The following is a 22,100-nucleotide window of genomic DNA, read 5'->3' as shown; positions in this document are numbered from 1 at the left end:
ATTTTACATCTGTAAAAAATTGTTTACATTTGTAATGTGGTTTTTGCCACTTATTAGCAGATCAAGTTCTGATGCCAGCTGGTTGACATGCTAAACTAGCTTGGACAGAATACTAGAGCAATTCAAATGTTTGGGATCAGTAAGATTTAACAAAAAAATAATAATATTTTGCAAGAATGCACTAAATTGATCAAAAGTTACAGTACAAAGATTTACAATGCTGTTCTTTTGACTTCTTTTGAATCATAGAATCCTGACTACAGTTTCCACAAAAAAATTAAGCAGCCAAACTGACTCCAACATTGATAATACAAATAAATGTTTCTTGAGCACCAAATCAGCGGGCCAATTAAAAATCAGGAATACAAACCACGTCTGCCACCAACAGCACACAAACAAACAGGCAAACACAAACTCACACAAGCAAACACATGCACGATATAAGAGTTTACTGACCACCAGGCTTCCCAGTAAACTCATAATACACGGCGTTATGGATTATTAGGCTGAAAATATCTTATAATGCTTTAAAAAAATTTGCATAGAAAATATAATTATTCTACAGCTTTCAGACAGCACTTATAAAATTGGGTTACATCCATTTTTGATGGCATTAGAAAAAAACACTATTTAATAATAAATTGTTATTAATCTTACATTTAAAAGCAATTAAGTCAAGTAAATGACTTTAGTAGTACATTTCCAAAAGGCCTCTAGCACTATCAAAAATTAACTGGAAAAAGGAAAATCGCTTTATTGCTCATTTCTTCCCTCCCCTTGCTTCTCTTGAGTCTTCTGTTAATTTCTAGGCTCAGCAAAATTAGTTTAGTGTTCAGTGCAAACAATTCAAACCATCCCTTACTGAAGTGAAATTTATTTTCTTCAAAAATGTCAATTATTTACTCTACTGATTGCAGCTCAATCAGATCAACAGTGCATACAGGAAAATATCTTGCTATTTCTGCGGGCAGCCACGAAAGATATTTCACTGCAGCTAAAAATAGCCCGGTGGTACATTTTATCCGTTATTTCCGTGCATCATTACTTTGTTTTGATTCGATCTGCAATTAAATGAAGCACTCTGGGATTATGTGCACTGTTGCTGCTCACCATGGAAACCGGAGTTAATTCAATATGTGAAGGTTGCTTAAATCAGTGCAACACTTCTACAAAGCACATAGCAACACCAGACTGATGGCAGGGTGATGCAGGTCTGTTATCTGTAACCAGTAATCTGTGGAGAGGGGGGGGGAGAACGAAAACGAAGTCAGGTGATATCCATTCTCTATCGTGATGGCAAGCCCACTGCAAACAGATCTAAATTAATTTCTATAAATAGACTTTCTGAGAAAAGAGGGGTCTTGGACCTCTCCTGTAATGACATACTGGTGCTAGGAGAGGGGCAACAATTATTTCTGAGCAAATGTTGACTCTGCCATGCATTGGAGCATATTAACGTCTGGCATAGTTTTGAAACGTTATATAAAACACTGTTTGAGACTAGATTATTAAATTAGGTCTTTTTAAGACTATATTTCAACTTAGCATTTCATTAAAGCAATATAGTTCACCCAAAAATGAAAATTTACCAAAATTACTAAAAAATGTATTCATTGTAGTTTGCTTCTGAATAGGTTTGAAGATATTTAGTATTACATCACTAATGGATCCTCTGCAGTGAATGGATGCCATCAGAATGATAGTCTAAACAGCTGATAAAAACATCACAATAATAGACTCTAGTCTATCAATTAATGTCTTGTGAAGAGAAAAGCTGAGTGTTTATAATAAACAAATCCATCAAGACATTTTTAACTTCCAACCGTTGCTTCTGGAGTCCATAATACCCATAATATTTATTTTTCCAATGAACGAATCATCTCGCCTGAATCAGGAGAAAGAAATAACCAAAACAGTTCTAAGCAAATATGCTGGTGGATTTTGATGAAAGAGGACTACAGGGAAAATCTAAATCTATGGTATTGCTCTCACTGAACGGTCACTGTGGATTTTCAACCATCTGCAAACATTCATGTTTCCTCTCTCTCTCTCTTCATTTCTCTCTATATATATCTAACTCGCTCTCTGCACAGACCTTCTTACAAATGATAAATACCCTCTATAAGCACTAACAGCACTCTTGGGGGCTTCAGTCTGTCCCTCTGTTACTCTAAACACAGTAATTCAATGTCTTCTGAATGTCTGCCAGATACATTTTTTACAGTGTACTCACATTCCATTAGGTCGTAAATGTATCTGGTGTCAGGGTTGCCATGGTAACCAGGGTCCTGGGCCTTGTTCACAGACAACTTGGAACCCAGTATGTTTATTGGGTGAGGGGTCTGTGAATGTTTGTTAATCTAATGAATAATTGATTTGTTAAATCAAATGAAAAATGGTGTGTCTGATTGGTCCAGACGCTACAGGATGAACATTTTCACTGGAGGAAGTGTTATTTTAGATTATGAGCTCATATTTTGGTCAGAACGATGGTTTGAAGTTAAAATGCCTTAATGATGGATTTGTTTCTCACAACACACATCTTTTCACTTCATAAGATGTTAACTGATGGACTAGTTGTGTGGATTATTGTGTTTTTTTTATAACACTGTGTAACCTTCTTATAACAACTGTTTGCACTTCTGACGGCACCCATTCACTGCAGAAGATCTATTAGTGAGCAAGTTATGTAATGCTACATTTCTTAAAATCTATTCTGATGAAGAAACAAACTCATCTACAATCCTGGATGGCCTGAGGATAAGCAAACATTCAGCAAATTTTATTTTTTAGTGAACTATTCCTAGCCTCCCTAAGTGAAGTACTTTGAGATCTGGATCCCTTCTACAAGTTATTATTATCCATTTCCCAAGTCTGCTTTACAACTAATCACCAAATAACAAAACCGCAAGTGTAGACCACATGTACCTCAAGGCGGCGGAGCCATTGCTCAGTTTTGACAGAGGTTTAATGCGGTGAGCAGGCAGGCAGTCGTAAAGAAGCTGTGATTTGTCAGCGCAAAGGTTATTCTGTCACCCCTCCTTCCCCCTAAAACACATAAGGGAACAGACAGGTTGACGTTAATGTTGTCTCTATTCTCCCTGGATTAGAGAGTCAGTCCGGCAGGAGCAGAAATAAATAACCTACAGCACTAATGCAGGTGGCTAATTCTGTGTGTGCAGAGGAGGAGGTAATACAGCACCTGACATTTATCAGCTATTCTGAGACAAGAAACGAAAAAGACGGTTGGCAGAGGGAATGAGCTCTTTAAAGACAATTTCAGCTGATTTCTGCCTTACACCATCGGTTGAGTGGGAAAACAAAAAGGCACTGGGAAAAGAATATTGTGTAAAGCGCAAGTGTCGTACCTTAGCATGATGGGCTGAGGGCTTTGGTAGATGTCTGCATGCATTATTGTGCAAACCCAGCGATGAACATCTCCATCAGTATGGAGAGCAGTCAATCAGCTCCATGAGCGTCATGCAGCCTTCATATTTTAATCAGGCAATTAGCCAGCCAGCTAAACTCCTCCATGCTCTCAGAGTTGAGGAGGTGCATATCAATTCTTCCCCTGTGAGTGATCCATGCTTTTCTGCGTTCATTATCCAATATGGTGAAAAACACTCCAGTCACAATCAATCATGCACACACGCACAAGATAAAGATATATTAGTAAAGACACAGCTTTGACAGAAATGGTTTTCATATATATTATGATATATAGTATACAACAATACACAATTGCCCATTCAATTTAATTCAGTTCTGCTCTCAAGTCGATTCCTATTTCGATTTAATTTCATTCGATTACAGTTCATTCGGCACATTTTAATTACCTATGAAATAATTCTCTCTCAACTTTTTCTGCAGCAGATCTTCTAAAATGTTGCCTTATGAAAATATTAAAATTAACAACAGGTCCCAAAATATGCAGTTCAACTGCAGCCAGTTCATTCAGTCAAAGATTCAGATTAATTAAAACAGTAACAGTAAGTTTGTGAGACTTTTTGAATAATTTATTAATAGGGTCGATTCAAAAGAATCATTTGTTTGTGAATCGTTTAGGCTGGAAGAGTCATTTGTTATGACTGACTAAAAAGTATCGGTTCATAAGAGCCAATTGTTTGTGAACAGAACTGCACTGATTGCACTTTATGTTATTGATTCACAAAAGAGACTTTGTTTGTAAATTGGACTGCATAAATCACACTGTTTTTTAACTATGTGCAAAACACTAGGAGGACAAGATAAAAATGTGTGTTCTTGGTCTACTTTTAATTGATCACAGTTAGTTGACTTTTAACATGGGAATATATTCACAAGCCTCTAGATTCAGGGTGTGACGCTGCTTAAAACCCTAAAGGGTTTTTAAGAATTTATATCCAGATCATTCAAATAAAGTTTGCGACTAGACCCAGCTCTGAATATTGACTATATAACACCCCTAAACCTAACCCTCACAAAAATCAGGTAAAGAAACACAAATACAGGAGTACATACTTGCTTCGATACAGTCAATATAATAGGACCACAGCACATTTGCTGTCAAACTGTCTCTAAAGGTCACGATTTAGGAGAGAAGCGAGCCCAAAAGAAAGGTGAACTTGTCTCAATCTCCAGTGCCTCTTTCTTGTTCTCAGCCAGATGCTTCCTCCGCTTGTCTTTTCTCTGACGCTAATGACATTTGTCTCAGCAGATACACACTAATAAGAACAAAACACTACAGAAATACCACTCAGCTTTACTGTCTAATCCCCTTTATTCCTGCTTATTAAAAAAAATTAAATATAAAAAAAATTACTTGCCTTCAGAATACAGTCAGGATGTTAACTGCAGTCTTTTATGTGAATGCCACAATACTCATCGATGAAATGCTATTAATCTTTGCAGATAAACTAACTATACTCAAAACAAAGTTCTTGAAGCCGGTTTATGTATTTCATATAAAGGCCCAAAACATATAATGACCAAACAACTTGGCTCAACTAAAGGCAATACTTTGAGGCAGGGCTATATTTTTGCTCGACCAATGGCAGACAGGGAGTGTGTATCAAGAAACCTGTTTAGAAACAGTCATTATTTGTACATATCCAGTAGGTGGTGCCAGTGGTGCACAAATTCCACTTATTATCTTTGAAAATAAATGTATAATTTAATGTTTTATATTGTTTTAATGCCTTATGGTATAGCCAGGAATAGATAAGTATTATAATTTATTATAATTGTGGTTACATACATTTGTGAAAATGAATGTTTTATAATGCAACTTTATTATTATTATTATTATTATTATTAATAATAATAATAATGTTTAATTAATAAGCACCTTTCCCAAGCTCAAGATCATTAACATAGCAACGATATGCAAAAAACTAAAAAAATATAAAAAAATTATCCTCAAAAATTCATAAACCTGATTACTTTTATTATTATTGTAAGGTATGGTAAAAAAAAATGCTTTGGAATACCAATACATGTAAATCTCATAATCTAAAAGATCCCTCCAATTTTAGCAACAGTATCTTAGATTAGATTAGTTCCTCCGACTGACGTATATGGACAAATATCATTTGTAATATTCCATATTCTCTATGGTTGCAAATAAAGGAATAACAGGATCAATCTCTAAACATTTTCAGGAATGAGCCTTTGAGTGTTTTCAGAAGAAATCGAATGGTTGAAGTGGAAGATATATTGCACTTAAAATGTCATCCACCACATTGCGAGCACTCAGAGAGCAGAGATACATAGCACGTACTGAGACGGCGGGCACAGGTCTTATCTGCAGCACAGCTAGCATTGTTCCTCTTCAATCATTACCTGTTGCTCCTAACAATAAACTTCATTGAGCCTTGACTTTAATTTTATGGGATTCTCGAAGCACAGCTGCCCCTTCACTGTTTCTTCTGATGGCCAGCAGGGAGGAGGTCACAGATTTTTTTTTACACTGATTTTTTGTTTCAGTCATACAGTTTAAAAGTCAACATGTAGAGGTTTCATATTCATGAAAAAATATAACTTTAGTTCACAATGTGAAAAACGTGACAAATGGTAACCAAACTTTCAAAACATTTTTGAAAAATTTATAAATATCATGTATCAAACATAAAATATTGTGAAAACTGTTCTTCACTGTAATATACACTACCAGTCAGAAGTTTTTGGACAGCAAGATTTTTATTGTTTTTTATCAGCCCTGCATTTATTCGATCCAAAATACAGCAAAAACAGTAATATTGTGAAATATTTGTACTATTTAAAATAACTGCTTTCAATTTGAATATAGTTTCAAATGTAATTTATTGCTGTTATTTTAAAGCTGGATTTTTAGCATCATAACACCAGTCACATGATCCTTCAGAAATCATTCTAATATTCGGATTTGCTCCTCAAAAAAACATTTAGCATTGTTATTATGTTGAAAACAGCTAAGTAGAATTTTTTTTAGGTTTCTTTGATGAATAGATGAAGTGGAAGATATATTGCACTTAAAATGTCATCCACCACATTGCGAGCACTCAGAGAGCAGAGATACATAGCACGTACTGAGACGGCGGGCACAGGTCTTATCTGCAGCACAGCTAGCATTGTTCCTCTTCAATCATTACCTGTTGCTCCTAACAATAAACTTCATTGAGCCTTGACTTTAATTTTATGGGATTCTCGAAGCACAGCTGCCCCTTCACTGTTTCTTCTGATGGCCAGCAGGGAGGAGGTCACAGATTTTTTTTTACACTGATTTTTTGTTTCAGTCATACAGTTTAAAAGTCAACATGTAGAGGTTTCATATTCATGAAAAAATATAACTTTAGTTCACAATGTGAAAAACGTGACAAATGGTAACCAAACTTTCAAAACATTTTTGAAAAATTTATAAATATCATGTATCAAACATAAAAAACAATTCATAAATAAAATATTGTGAAAACTGTTCTTCACTGTAATATACACTACCAGTCAGAAGTTTTTGGACAGCAAGATTTTTATTGTTTTTTATCAGCCCTGCATTTATTCGATCCAAAATACAGCAAAAACAGTAATATTGTGAAATATTTGTACTATTTAAAATAACTGCTTTCAATTTGAATATAGTTTCAAATGTAATTTATTGCTGTTATTTTAAAGCTGGATTTTTAGCATCATAACACCAGTCACATGATCCTTCAGAAATCATTCTAATATTCGGATTTGCTCCTCAAAAAAACATTTAGCATTGTTATTATGTTGAAAACAGCTAAGTAGAATTTTTTTTAGGTTTCTTTGATGAATAGACAGTTCAGAAGAACAGCATTATAAATGTCTTTATCATCACTTTTGATCAATTTAATGCATCCATTCTAAATAAAAGTATTAATTTATATAATTTCATAATTTAATGATAAATATATAATGATTTAAATATACTGACTCCAAGCTTTTGAACGGAATTATTTCAGATAAATGTTGATCTTTGGATCTTTCTATTCATCAAAAAAATATTTTATTCTAGCATATTAGAATGATTTCTGAAGGATCATGTGACACTGAAGACTGGAGTAATGATGCTGAAAATATCACAGAAATAAATTACATTTTTAAATATATTCAAATAGAAAGCAGTTATTTTAAATTTTAAAGCTGGATTTTTAGCATCATAACACCAGTCACATGATCCTTCAGAAATCATTCTAATATTCGGATTTGCTCCTCAAAAAAACATTTAGCATTGTTATTATGTTGAAAACAGCTAAGTAGAATTTTTTTTAGGTTTCTTTGATGAATAGACAGTTCAGAAGAACAGCATTATAAATGTCTTTATCATCACTTTTGATCAATTTAATGCATCCATTCTAAATAAAAGTATTAATTTATATAATTTCATAATTTAATGATAAATATATAATGATTTAAATATACTGACTCCAAGCTTTTGAACGGAATTATTTCAGATAAATGTTGATCTTTGGATCTTTCTATTCATCAAAAAAATATTTTATTCTAGCATATTAGAATGATTTCTGAAGGATCATGTGACACTGAAGACTGGAGTAATGATGCTGAAAATATCACAGAAATAAATTACATTTTTAAATATATTCAAATAGAAAGCAGTTATTTTAAATAGTAAAAATATTTCACAATATTACAGTTTTTGCTGTATTTTGGATACAAAAATGCAGGCTTGGTGAGCAGAAGAGAATTATTTAAAAAACATTAAAAATGTTACTGTCCAAAAACCTTTGACTGGTAGTGTATATATATATATTATATTAGTTTCTGAATTAAAATGGTTTCAAAGTAATAATTTGTTTACAATTTTCTAAATATTTAACAGTATTTAAATATTAAAATACATCATGTTTAATATAAAATATAGTATTAAATGTCAAAAATGTATAATAAAAATATTTGAGGAATGACACAGATTTTATTTTACTGATAAATTGAAAATTGTAAATCCAACACCAATTTATTTCAGTGTTATTATGAAAACCTACTGATATACTGCCTACATTTTTACCATCATATTTTACAAACAGTATATGATAATTAAAATCATGTCCCTTAATATTAAAGTACCACAATGAAAAAAAAATCAGCAATTTCATTAACTAAATTAACACCATAATGCTGTGTCCTAAACAATGATGCACTGGTGCATCTGCTGTCAGAAATTTTCATGAACTGTAAAAATTGAATTGGCTGAGATTATTAAGCAGTCTGTGATCTGCATTCACTACATATCCTACGGAACAATCTTCCAAAGGTCACGAAATTAATAACTACACTGAAAGACTTCAAGTCCTGTCAAGAATATGGCTGAGTAGGTGTACTTCTTAGTATTACATCTTAAATGAGTGGAAAGTGGTCGGTAATGAGATGTAGAAAGTGAACTGAGAGCAAAGATAAGGGTATATTTGTATATTTATACAGTGCAGGGAAAGACTAAAATGTAATGTCTCTGCGAGAGATGACTAACAGGTTTCAAGTGCAGCGAGAAGCATGAAGATTGGACGATTAATCAATACCACAGGCAAAGGATTTCTCAGAGATTGCACATCCCACATGCACAGGGATGTCAGCATGGAGCACCAACCAACTACAGAGAAAATAAAAGTGGATGAAAAGGATAAGCTTCTCAATCTGTTGCTTTGACATATGATAGAATACGCAGGTTTCACCTCAAACATTCGCCGAAGCATTCAAATATTGAACCTGACAAAGCACACAATGGTTATGTTAAGATTTTACTTTGAAAAAAGCTTTGTGTGTGCTTGTTGCTTAGGCTACAGCTGTTCAGCTTAAAACCTGGAAGCAAATTAGCATTTTCAAAGCACGGGTTTCCAACAGAGTTTCTAGAACAGTGGTTTTGATGTACGAGTAGAGTCTGTAAAGTAAATTACATAAATAAATTAAAAGAAAAACTAAAAGAAAAGTAAGTAAAATAAATGACACACATTCTCATTAGCACAAGTATTCAAGAAATAAAAAAGTATAATGAAATAGAAGAAGTACACACACAGTCTCTAAGAAATCTCTAAAAAGCAAATCTCCGGGAGTCATTTGGTTTTCACCTCTCACAAAACTCTTTCGGTTATCTTTGAAGAGCTCTAGATGTGACACTTGATACTGACACAGCCATGACTCCCAGAGATTCGCTTTTTGGAGTTGGATAGCAAGTTGGACGCTGGGGGACTGTGTGGGTAAGTTCGTTTTATTTCTTTATTTATTCCTTTCAAATCTTGAATACATGAGCTAGTATGAAAGTATGAAAATAGCACTAACACTACTGCCCACTTTCAGTGAGCAGAACAAGGAAGAGTTCACGTTCTTGATTAATGTAGAATTAAATATGTAATAAGAAAAATCGTATAGACTTTTGCTCTTCAAAACAACGAAGGTGACTGTGGGAGGCATTGTAGGGTGTGAAAAGGTAGAGCTGATTATAAATATATATACTAACTGATTATTAAAGACATTTATTGTGGATTATTGTGATGTTTTTATCAGTTTTTTGGACTCTCATTCTGATGGCACCCATTCACCGCAGAGCAGAGAGATTGGTGAGCAAGTGATGTAATGCTAAATTTCTTCAAATCTTTTCAAATTAAAAACAAAATCATCTACATCTTACAGGGCGAGTACATTTTCAGCAAATTTTCAATTTTGGGTGAACCATTTCATTAATATACAGCTTATATAAGTGGCAGTATATTAAAAATATCACATATAAAATATAAAATATATATGATAATATATCACATTAAATATTTAATGATACAATATATTATACATATTTTCAATATTACTATAATTTTAAATATTTAAAAATAATGTTACAAATAAAAATGTATATTAAATATAAACAATTCAAAATTTCAAAAATATATAATATTAAATATATTATTCAATATAAACATTTATTATTAAACATCAAAAAAACATTAAATATAAAAAAACTAATCTGAGGTATGATTGTGAATCTGTCTCTTCAAGCTATTTTATTTTACTCATAAACCAAAAGCCGCTATTCTTGAACAATGCAGTGGTGAATTATCCTTCTGGGTTGGCCTGCTAATCAATGTCATGGCTGAAAAGCTCTACAGAAAAACCGTTTAACAACCAAACGCTGCAACACCTCCCAGGCGCAGGATACCATGATACGACTCTGGAATGATGACCGGAAAGCCCAGGATCACTTATGCATCATTTCCATTTCAAACAAAATTGTACCTTCATTTCAGCAGCTGTGTTCAGTTCTGGTCGGTGCACAGGGATAAATAAGGAGAATCTCTAGCAGTGAGAAGAACAAAGGTTAGGCTGGTTTCAATCAAAGCCTTGCTTTTCATTTCTGAAATGAAAAGAACAAAGGGCCGAAACAGTGGAGGGACACTGCAGCTCATTAGACCACGGCTTAATCAGTTCTCTAAAAAGCTTTGAAAGCGCAGCGGAGCATCTGGGCTGCCAATGCCCTTCCTTTTTCCTGCCCACATTGATTCATTATTTTCAGGCAGTCCTCTGTACTCCAATCTTGTGCCAAGCCCAATCTCACGCACGACGCCCTTACAGTTCCTTCCGGGAGACCTTCAGCTTGCGAAAAACCATCCTGAAAATCCACATACAGTTTAAGGATCCTTAAAGCACAAAGAAGTGGATGGCAACCTCTCTGTTATGGTATGGCCATGGAAACAGACTCGCTCTCAGACTGTAGTTCATCTACAGTAGCTCTGTTTGTTTGAGAATTACTTTAATTCTATTTAGGAATAAATTATTGGTCTGTGAGTTAATTCAATTGATTAATAATTTAGAGGAGATTTAATTTAGTGTTTCCTCTGCTCAAATCCGACTTGCCGCTCATTACTGGGCAAATTACACATGGGTGGAGGAGATAGGGAAAATGAAGGAAAAGTCATTTGCATAATTACTGCTAATAAACACGTTGCACACTGCAGATGTGCGAAATGATTAGTGCACGCTATCACGTCTGCAAATCAAAGAAACACATGCCAATTGCCAGATTTCCATCAGATGTGACATTTACCAATACAAGTACCTTCCCTCTTATCTTGTTAAAATTAGATGCACTAAGGATGAGAAAAACTACCTATTTTCATCTATTTCATTTATATCTATTTATCTATCTGTTAAAAGCTATCTATCTATCTGAAACTATCTACTCCATCCATCCATCCATTTATCTATGCCAAGCAAATATTCAAAGTTTGTCTTGATAAACTTTACATTTACAGTTAAAAATAAGTTACATGGAGTTCAGTTACTTTTAATTCTACTTCCTTACATTCAAATTGCAATTCTACATCCTGTTTGCAAACTCGATTCAAATTCGGGAATTAAACTTTAATTTAAAATATGTATCATATTAGCTAAAAGTATTTTATTGCACAAAACTATAATTGCAGCAAATATTCATATTTATAAAAACCAGAGACTTATGGATTATTCATGATAACAGGTAGGTTGGTCACAGCAGAAGATTTAAAATCTGTCACTAATTGTCTTGAGATTTCTTGCTGAAGCCTGTGGATTTGTTACACAGCTGGTGCTTTGCAGCTGTGCTTTAAAAAGGATGAATTTAGAGACACAACTTTAGAGACACAACACAGAACAAACAAGCGGCTTTTAAACTTTTTGATGTCACAAATCTCATGTATTTTATACACAAAGATACATTTATATTTATATTTATATGTTAAAGGGTTAGTTCACCCAAAAATGAAACTTCTGTCATTAAATACTCACATCAGTGATATCAGAGGTTAAACCTTAATTTAAAAAAGCTACAAGAATACTTTTTGTGCGCGCAAAGAAAACAAAAATATTGACTTTATTCAACAATTTCTTGAACCACTGATGTCACATGGACTATTTTAATGATGTCCTTACCACCTTTCTGGGCCTTGAACATGGTAGTTCCCTTGCGGTCAATGCAGGGTCAGAAAGCTCTCAGATTTCATCAAAATATCTTTATTTGTGATCTGAAGATGAACGAAGGTCTTGCGAGTTTGGAATGACATGATGGTGAGTAATTAATTACAGAATTTTCATTTTTGGGTGAACTATCCCTTTAAATGAAAAATATACTGTATATATTATAAATGTGTAAAATTATCTAGAAGAAATTACATTGACAAGTTGTGTTTTGATGTAAGTCAGATTAAATCTCAAAGGCTAAAACATTTATCATTTAACTTTATTAATACTGAATTAAATATGTTTTTGTTATTTCTCCTTAGCATCCAAGTGCAATTTGCACTAAACCACATACATATTTGAAAAGTTGCTCCTAGAAATCCATTCCCTTGAAAGCACTGCTGCTAAATATATTAAATCTAGTTGACCTCACAAATCATCTAATCAGTTGGTGGATGACTAGTCCACCCTCCTCCTGACCCATCACTAACATGCACAAGCACATTACTGTGTTTGTGTGTGTGTGTGTAGAACAATAAAGCAGCAGTGGCTTGAATCAAACAGCCAGCTAGAACAAATCTGAAGTGCCTGTTTATGTAGCTATGCATCAGTTCATGGCATCTCTCTTCTGCACAAATGTCTGCTGCTTGTCGTCACCATGACCTTCTGTTGTCTCTGGCTGATAGTCACCCTGTTGCATCTCTAGTCTAGAGAAAACAATCGCTTTGATCAAGTTATTGCCTTCTGTGAGTACAGCTCAAGCCACCCACGCATTGCTGTTCTGCAGGGTGCTTGGTGGAAAGCACTGCAACGATGCTGCGAGTTTGCCTCGTTTTTTTGTAATACCTCTGTATTGCATGTACGCCTGCTATCTGCTCGCTGCTGGTTGACTCGGGCACCTCGGCTGAAGTCCATCTCTTCCCACCCACACCTTTTTTTTCTGCCTCTCCAGCACTTTTGAAACTTTTCCTCCAGCACGACGCGCGCTCACCCCTCATCTATATGGAATCAACGCTCTTGGCTCTGCTGCTGTGAAAGCTAACAGTGATTTCAGCAAAGCTTCAGAGTCCTTCAGCTGAAATGAGATAGAGGATGAGAAAAGGGACATACAGTATGACAGGAAAGAAAAAAAAATCAATGTGCGAGGCATTGCAGTGTCGGTATGGGAGCTTCAGCTGTGGGGGGTTTTATGGGTGAGCTGCTGGGCTGATTGGGGGATTTGGACTCTGAACTCCTGTAGGATCATGTGACTCTGAAGACTGGAGTAATGGCTGCTGAAAATTGCAAGTATAGTTTATATCTACTCTGAAAACATTAGTCAAGATATTATTGCATATTTTAAAATCAGCAATAAAATCTGACAAAAATGGTTTCATAAATTTTGCTAGACTAGTTCAAAAATTATTATTTTAGCATTTAGTATTATTTTATAATAATAAACAATTATTATTATTATTATGAATAATAATTATTATTAGTAGTAGTACTAGCAACAGTATTATAGTATTATTAACAACAATAAAGCACTTTAATTATTATTGTTATAAATAATAACAGCAACAAAACCAATAATATTTATTATTTTGATTATAAATAATATACATATACAGTTATATAATGAATATGGGCCTTAAAGTGCACACTCTGAGCTCTAATTTGAGGGTATTCTCAATGTTTATGCACCTCCCCTTTTTCAAGGGACCATAAGTAATTGGACAGTTGACTCAAAAGCTGTTTCATGGATAGGCGTGGCCTATTCTTTCGTTATTTATACATCAATTAAGCAGGTAAAAGATCTGGAGTTGATTCTAAGTGTGTCATTTGCATTTGGAAGCTGTTGCTGTGAACCCACATTGTGCGGTCAAAGGATATCTCCATACAAGTGAAACAGACTTCAAAAACAAAACTAATCCATTAGAGAGATAGCAGGAACATTAGTAGTGGCCAAATCAACAGTTTGGTACATTCTGAGAAAAAAAATGCACTGGTGAGCTCAGCAACATAAAAAGGCCTGGATGTCCAAGGAGGACAACAGGGGTGGATGATTGGAGGATCTTCTCCATGGTAAAGAAAAACCCTTTCACAACATCCAGCCAAGAGATGAACACTCTCCAGGAGGTAGGCATGTCACTGTCAATGTCTACAGTCAAGAGAAGACTTCACAAGAGCAAATACAGAGGGTTCACCACAAGGTGCAAACAAGGCCAGATTAGACTTTAGACTTTAGACTTTAGATTAGACAGATTAGATCATTCTTTGGACAGCTGAAATTAAGATCAACCTGTACCAGAATGACGGGAAGAAAAAATCATGGAGAAGGCTTGGAACAGCTCATGATCCAAAGCATGCAACATCATCTGAGAAACATGGTGGAGCAGTGTGATGGCATGAGCATGCATGGCTTCCAGTGGCACTGGGTTACTGGTGTTTATTGATTACGTGACAGAAGACAGAAGACAGAAGCAGCCGGAAGAATTCTGAAGTGTATAGGGATATACTTTCTGCCCAGATTCAGTCAAATGCAGCAAAGTTGATTGGACGGCGCAACCCAGGAGTTTTTGAAGGTAAAAAAGTGGTTTATTCTGCATTTCACTTGCTGAAGACAAAACTAAAGGCAGAAAGACCCACAAACAAACAACAACTGAAGTCAGCTGTAGTAAAGGCCTGGCAAGCATCACAAAAAAGGTAAACGGTTGTAATTCCTGGAGCAGTGTGATGGCATGAGCATCAACCCCTTGAATTAAAGCTTAAAGTCTGCACTTCAATTTCATCTTTATTGTTTTATTTTTAATTCTGTTCTGGTGGCATACAGAGCCAAAATTATGAAAATTGTGTCAGTGTCCACATATACATGGACCTCACTGTACATACATCAGAAGAACCATTTATTACTAATAATAAAATATATGTTAAAAATCAGTTCTGGATATTGGTTAACAGCCATTTAAACATAACAATCTGCATAGGTCATGAAAAAGCTATAATGAGCATTATAGATTCTCTCGTTAATTTTTCTATAGTGGTCCTCCTCTCCATTCTGCATGCACTCTTTCCATCTCTTCCACCCAACCTGCCTCTTACATCCCTCCTCACATTCTTCAGTTCAAGGCCTCTGGAAATCTCTAAAAACCTTTTTTCTAACTTATTACTAAGGTAACTCACGGCGCTGGCGAGCAGGAAAGAAAGGGAGGTGATGGAATCGTGACTGTGTGTACTTCTGTGTTTGTTTTTTGTGCATTCCTGTGTGAGCGAGAGTATGACTATGCCGGAGAGCGAGGGGGAGAGAGAGCGAGCGAGAAAACGAGCGCACAGCATGCATGCAGTGGTGCTGATGATCTGTATCGTACATTTGTCAAAATATCTCTAGTTTGTCTCAGTGATAGTGAGAGGAAATATAGCAAGGGGACTTGATTTGAGGACTGTTGTAAACGTTGCTTCCTCTCATCTTTTCAAAAAGGTACCATGACTGTGAAGTGCTTCGTTTTGTCACAGTGGGCATCCAGCCTCAAACAATGTAAACCACATCCAGTCCAAATGGTTTTGAATAAAAGATTCAAAAGCCCTATCTGGCCTGGCAAAATCTAGAAAAAGACCAACATTTGAGACGCACTACCTTCTAAGCCATGATTCATAAGAAACATTAATTGACACCTAAGTCCATTTAGGATTACAAGCGATTCCTAATAAGCGTTAAATTATTATTTAATTCTGTCATCTGACCATCTGCTCTTGCAAACAAGACACATGTAGGTCATTATCGTTATGCACTACCTTCTGAACTTGTACATGTGTAGTAATTTAGGAACGTATTTCAGGGTACGCCAGATTTACACATTCACAAAATAGCAAAAAAAGAAAGACAGTGGATGTAAACGTTGCTTCCTCTCATCTTTTCAAAAAGGTACCATGACTGTGAAGTGCTTCGTTTTGTCACAGTGGGCATCCAGCCTCAAACAATGTAAACCACATCCAGTCCAAATGGTTTTGAATAAAAGATTCAAAAGCCCTATCTGGCCTGGCAAAATCTAGAAAAAGACCAACATTTGAGACGCACTACCTTCTAAGCCATGATTCATAAGAAACATTAATTGACACCTAAGTCCATTTAGGATTACAAGCGATTCCTAATAAGCGTTAAATTATTATTTAATTCTGTCATCTGACCATCTGCTATTGCAAACAAGACACATGTAGATCATTATCGTTATGCACTACCTTCTGAACTTGTACATGTGTAGTAATTTAGGAACGTATTTCAGGGTACGCCAGATTTACACATTCACAAAATAGCAAAAAAAGAAAGACAGTGGAAAAAAGCACGAGTTTGCCATTGCTAAGTTGTTAATGTTTTGCTGGAAACCAGAGTTGTGCACCAACTGAAGTAGTAATTGAAATGTATGGAAGTAGAATTGAACTGAAATTCTACAAAATTCAACTAGAAAGGCAAAGTTGGTCAAGATACACTTTAAATATTGTCTTGACAAAGCTTTGTTTAAAACTTTTGAAAAAAAAGATGGATGGATTGATCTAGCTTCTAGATGGATGGATCAGGCAAATTCAATTCAAATTCACACTTCTTAAATTTTGTCCAACCCTCTTGCAAACCAAGCACGAGTTTGCCATTGCTAAGTTGTTAATGTTTTGCTGGAAACCAGAGTTGTGCACCAACTGAAGTAGTAATTGAAATGTATGGAAGTAGAATTGAACTGAAATTCTACAAAATTCAACTAGAAAGGCAAAGTTGGTCAAGATACACTTTAAATATTGTCTTGACAAAGCTTTGTTTAAAACTTTTGAAAAAAAGATGGATGGATGGATTGATCTAGCTTCTAGATGGATGGATCAGGCAAATTCAATTCAAATTCACACTTCTTAAATTTTGTCCAACCCTCTTGCAAACTTTTTGATTAAAGAACCAAAAAAACTAAAAAAGAAACATTAGGATATTTCCTAATAAATTTCATTTCAAGTGATAAAATATAATTTTCGAAGTCAGTGCTATACACCCAGTGACATGGTGAAAAAAAGGGGGAAAAAGTAAAATTATTTAACATTCACTCCATGTTCACTTAACTGGAATATTGCGACAAAAGAAACTAACTAATGTTATTTTCAATCTCAAAAAAAAAGTTTAATATTTTACCCAATATATTAAGATAATGTGGACATGAATATGTACTGGAAAATTGAAATACCCGAAATCCGAGAGATTTCTATCTGAGGCCATCCTAGAAATCACCCCCCAAATGGCAAAACCTCAGGTAAGATGGATGGATTGATCTAGCTTCTAGATGGATGGATCAGGCAAATTCAATTCAAATTCACACTTCTTAAATTTTGTCCAACCCTCTTGCAAACTTTTTGATTAAAGAACCAAAAAAACTAAAAAAGAAACATTAGGATATTTCCTAATAAATTTCATTTCAAGTGATAAAATATAATTTTCGAAGTCAGTGCTATACACCCAGTGACATGGTGAAAAAAAGGGGGAAAAAGTAAAATTATTTAACATTCACTCCATGTTCACTTAACTGGAATATTGCGACAAAAGAAACTAACTAATGTTATTTTCAATCTCAAAAAAAAAAAGTTTAATATTTTACCCAATATATTAAGATAATGTGGACATGAATATGTACTGGAAAATTGAAATACCCGAAATCCGAGAGATTTCTATCTGAGGCCATCCTAGAAATCACCCCCCAAATGGCAAAACCTCAGGCTCCATTTCACCTGATTGATAGAACCATTTTCCTGTGCAGGGGCGAAATAATGGCATTTAAAAAAGGCATTTGAATCCAACAGCTGTTGAACAAAGCGATCTCCTTTTTTACCGTTTACACAAAACAGCTCCCACACCTCTGAAATGTGGGCCAATTAATCGCATCTGAAACACAGCAGGGATTTTTCCTCTTTTAGATGGGCAACATTTACAAAGGGATCTCTTGAGAGCAAAAAACAGATACGTCAATAATGCCTAGCTGTCCTAGTCAATTGACAAACAAGAAGCACTTTTTGCACACTAGCAATAGCTAATTGCAAATAACAAGGGCGTATTTCTCATTATCGACAAAACCATGTAACTTTGACTTGGATTTCTGAGTATGCTTGTTACCACTACAAATTATATCTACAGATATATGACATGCTGGAAAAATGAGTGCAAATGCACAAGGCCATCTACATTTAAAGCAGATTTAATGAGCATAGACGCTGACACCTTGATTACACCCCTGCAGTTCTGAATGATGATATTCTCTGGAAAGCCGTCTCTAACCAAACAAGCTGATAGACCTTAGATGAGCGCATCAATTCAAAGGCTTTCAAGAACGGCCAGAGCATTTCTCTGAAGAGAAATCATCTTGAGGGTAGGGATCAATACAAATTATTGCAAAATCAGTGAGAATGTACGAATGTGTGATTTCATTTGCATTAAGGTCGGCATGAAATACAAAAGAGCCCTAGCTACTGGATGCATCTGATAAATCTTACTTTAAACATTTCATTAGTGCATGTGTTTTATATTTTAAAAAAATGCTTTTACCTTGTAATGTTTACTCAACTGAGATTAATGAATCCAGACAGGAGACTGCTATAAATGTTGCTTATGATCATCACAGCATGCTTATTTTAATAGCTGCAGGAAATAAATAAAAATATCTTTTATATCTCTATCATTTCTCCCAGAAAATAAAATAAAATGAAGGCTTTTACTGAAAGCATTAGTTCACCCAAAAATAAAAATTCTGTCATCATTTACTCACCCTTGTGTCGTTCCAAACCTCTATGACTTTCTTTCTTCTGTGGAACATAAAAGAAGATATTTTGAGAAATGGCCTCAAATCTTTGGTTTCCAATGTTCTTCAAGATATTTTCTTTAGCGTCCCCCAGAAGAAATTCATACAGGTTTGGAAAGACATGAGGGTGAGGAAATTATGACAGAAGTCTCATTTTTGGGTGAACTATCCATTTAAATTTCCTAAGATTTTTCTTCAAAGACTAAAATCCAGTAATATTACATGTGTCTTCTCTGAAGCTTCAAATGAGATCTCAACAATGTCTCAAATTGTGCTCAGATTCTTCTGAGACCAAATAAGCTTCTGTATCAACATCTTTTTTTCTACTTGCTTCTAGCATTTCTGTAGCTTAAACTGTAGAGAATGGCAATAGCAACTCCAAGGTCATGGGTTTGAATCCCGGGCATGAACTGATAGAACTCACTTTGGGTAAAATTCCAAATGCATAAATGTAAATTAAATGCAAAGTTCTCGTCAGGAGAACAATCCTCAATTGTATTAGCATCTCTGTATGATCTCTTTACTTTGTTTTAGCGTGTAAATGCTAGAATCCTAACCTATTTCTATGCTTACTTGCATTTTTATCCAAATGCAAAAACTAATTCTCAGTTATATCAAACATAATCATCATCATATTAACTAGACTCCAGACTCAACATTGCTCGGGGTCAATAGCACTTCTCTGCCGGTCCCTTTCACCTTCACTCACCTGAACTAGTGATACTATCATAAGCTTCTATTGAGTTCTAGTCATTTAACAGATGCCATGACCCGAAGCAATTTAAAGTGCAGTTCTAACAGGGAGAATCTTCACTGTAGAAACCGAGGTTGCTGTAAGTGTTTCGCTGAAGGGCACAATGGTAATTCAATGAGGGATTCAAACTCTTTCAGTTAGCAGCCTAGATCTTTAACCAGTACAGCACACTACCCCCTGCTGCTGACTGCAACAGACTGTCATTGGTTTAAAAAAAAAAAAAAACAAGCATCACATCCCTAATAACCAATAACAACTCTATGTGGGACATTAAGATGAGAAGAGAAGCATTTAGCATGCTAACGTTTCATTAGTTCATATCTGTCTGTGTGAATATACTGTCAGCTTGCCAGCTGTTATCACAAAAAGATGTGCTCACCTTTACTTTACACAATTTAACAAAATTCAACATTTAAAAGCAACAGACCATCTAATAACAAAAAACTTCTCTTTGGGAAACACCAAAGTAACAACTAGCCAGACTGTCTGTCCAAGCTAATGTTTTCCATAAAATGAAAGTGCTCCAAAAAGGACAAAAATAATAAAATAGTACCTTTAGAATTAGAAAGCTTTTTTTATTCCTCAAGGAATTAATATTTATTTTAAGGGTGTATTAAATCAATCAAAAGTGGCAGTAAAGACATTTAAAATGCTAGAAAATACATTAAATAAATTTCTACTTCAAATAAATGCTGTTTTTTTCTCAATTGTGTTGATCAAACATTCTATTCATCAAAGTATTCTCACAAAAATGTACCATGATTTTCACAAAAAATATTAAGCAGCACAATTGTTTTCAAAACTTTTAATATTAAGAAATGTTTCTTGAGCAGCAAATCCGCATATAAGAATGATTTCTCTGTAGGATCATGTGACACTGAAGACTGGAGTAATGGCTGCTGAAAATTCAGCTTTATAATAACAGAAATACATTTTTTAAATATATTAAAATACAAAACAGTTCTTTTAAATTGTAGTAATATTTCACAATATTACTATTTTATTGCATTTTTGATCATGTAGCTTTGTCATCACATGAATAAATTGCTTTTTAAATATAATAAAATGTTGTAAGTTATAAGTTATAATATTTCATAATATTATTGTTTTTACTTTTTTTGATCAAATAAATGCAGTCTTTGTGGGCAAGAGTCTTCTTTCAAAAACTTTTTTTTTTTTATCTTACAGACTCCAAAGTTTTGATATTTGTTTGGAACCACATAAGTGTGAGTAAATGATTACAAAAAAAATTTAAAATACAAATCACATACACTACATATATTTCATATTCTAATCAGTTTGTTCATTAAAGCCAATACTAAAAAGATGTTCACAGATCTGACTCCTTCATTGTGCACTACATAAAATGTTGATTTATAAAATCCAACAGGAAATACTCGCTGTATCCTTCGTGAATTCATTCCATGTTCTGTAAGCATGACCTCAGCGAGCACTTCAAACTGCCCCCCGAGCTGAAAATTGCGCTTCACCTCCCTAAGAGTGACTAACCACGTCTGCACCGCAGGAGGAACACCTTAGCTGGAAGATCAGGGGAGAATTAACACAAAATCCAGGAAGACAGACAAAAATAGCTAAATGGACAGGAAGATTGGTGACTGCGCAGGAAACCTGCAAAGTTCATTGTGAACAGAACCAATGAAATCTGATGTACAAATGTGTCATGAATGAATACAGTCTCATCCTTCTGGTTATGACAGTCTTAAAATGATGCATAATCAATGTAAAAGCATGTACAATACAGGCATTTTATACTGCAAAATACTCCAAGAAATATATTATCATAGTGTGAAGGCCCAATTAAGACAGTCTTAAAAGATTTATCAACATCAACAAATACCACACAGTATTGGAAGTAATGTTAATATTTAATCGATTCTTTTTCTCATAAAAAATTATTAATGTGACTTCAGATCAGCAGATTTAGCAAAAGCTGTACTCCAATTAAATCTCTTGATATCATGAAACAGCATCTGTCTCAGGGTGACTAAGTTATTAAAGTGTGTGCTTGCCTGTTGATGTTCTCATGTGCAGTGTATGATTCTGTCATATCTTTTTTCACCCTCAGTGGAATATATATATACACACACACACACACACACACACCAAACATAAATAGG

At 34.6% G+C, this 22,100-nt stretch overlaps 1 protein-coding gene across 1 annotated transcript in view; it reads right to left on the bottom strand.

The window, feature by feature from the left end:
- Positions 1 to 1,152: 1,152 nt before the first annotated feature.
- Positions 1,153 to 22,100, bottom strand: part of LOC107599820 (cAMP-specific 3',5'-cyclic phosphodiesterase 4D-like) — a 69,127-nt gene continuing 48,179 nt past the window's right edge. Inside the window, exon 4 of the mRNA XM_016291511.1 lies at positions 1,153 to 1,234. Coding sequence (XP_016146997.1) covers positions 1,153 to 1,234 — 82 coding nt within the window. The remainder of the gene's footprint in view (positions 1,235 to 22,100) is intronic.

The sequence above is a fragment of the Sinocyclocheilus grahami genome, unplaced genomic scaffold (assembly GCF_001515645.1).
Source record: "Sinocyclocheilus grahami isolate Dianchi unplaced genomic scaffold, SAMN03320097.WGS_v1.1 scaffold272.1, whole genome shotgun sequence".
In the NCBI taxonomy this organism is placed as follows: domain Eukaryota; kingdom Metazoa; phylum Chordata; class Actinopteri; order Cypriniformes; family Cyprinidae; genus Sinocyclocheilus; species Sinocyclocheilus grahami.
Note: the sequence above shows the minus strand (reverse complement) of the source record. Positions and strands in the feature narration are given on the sequence as shown.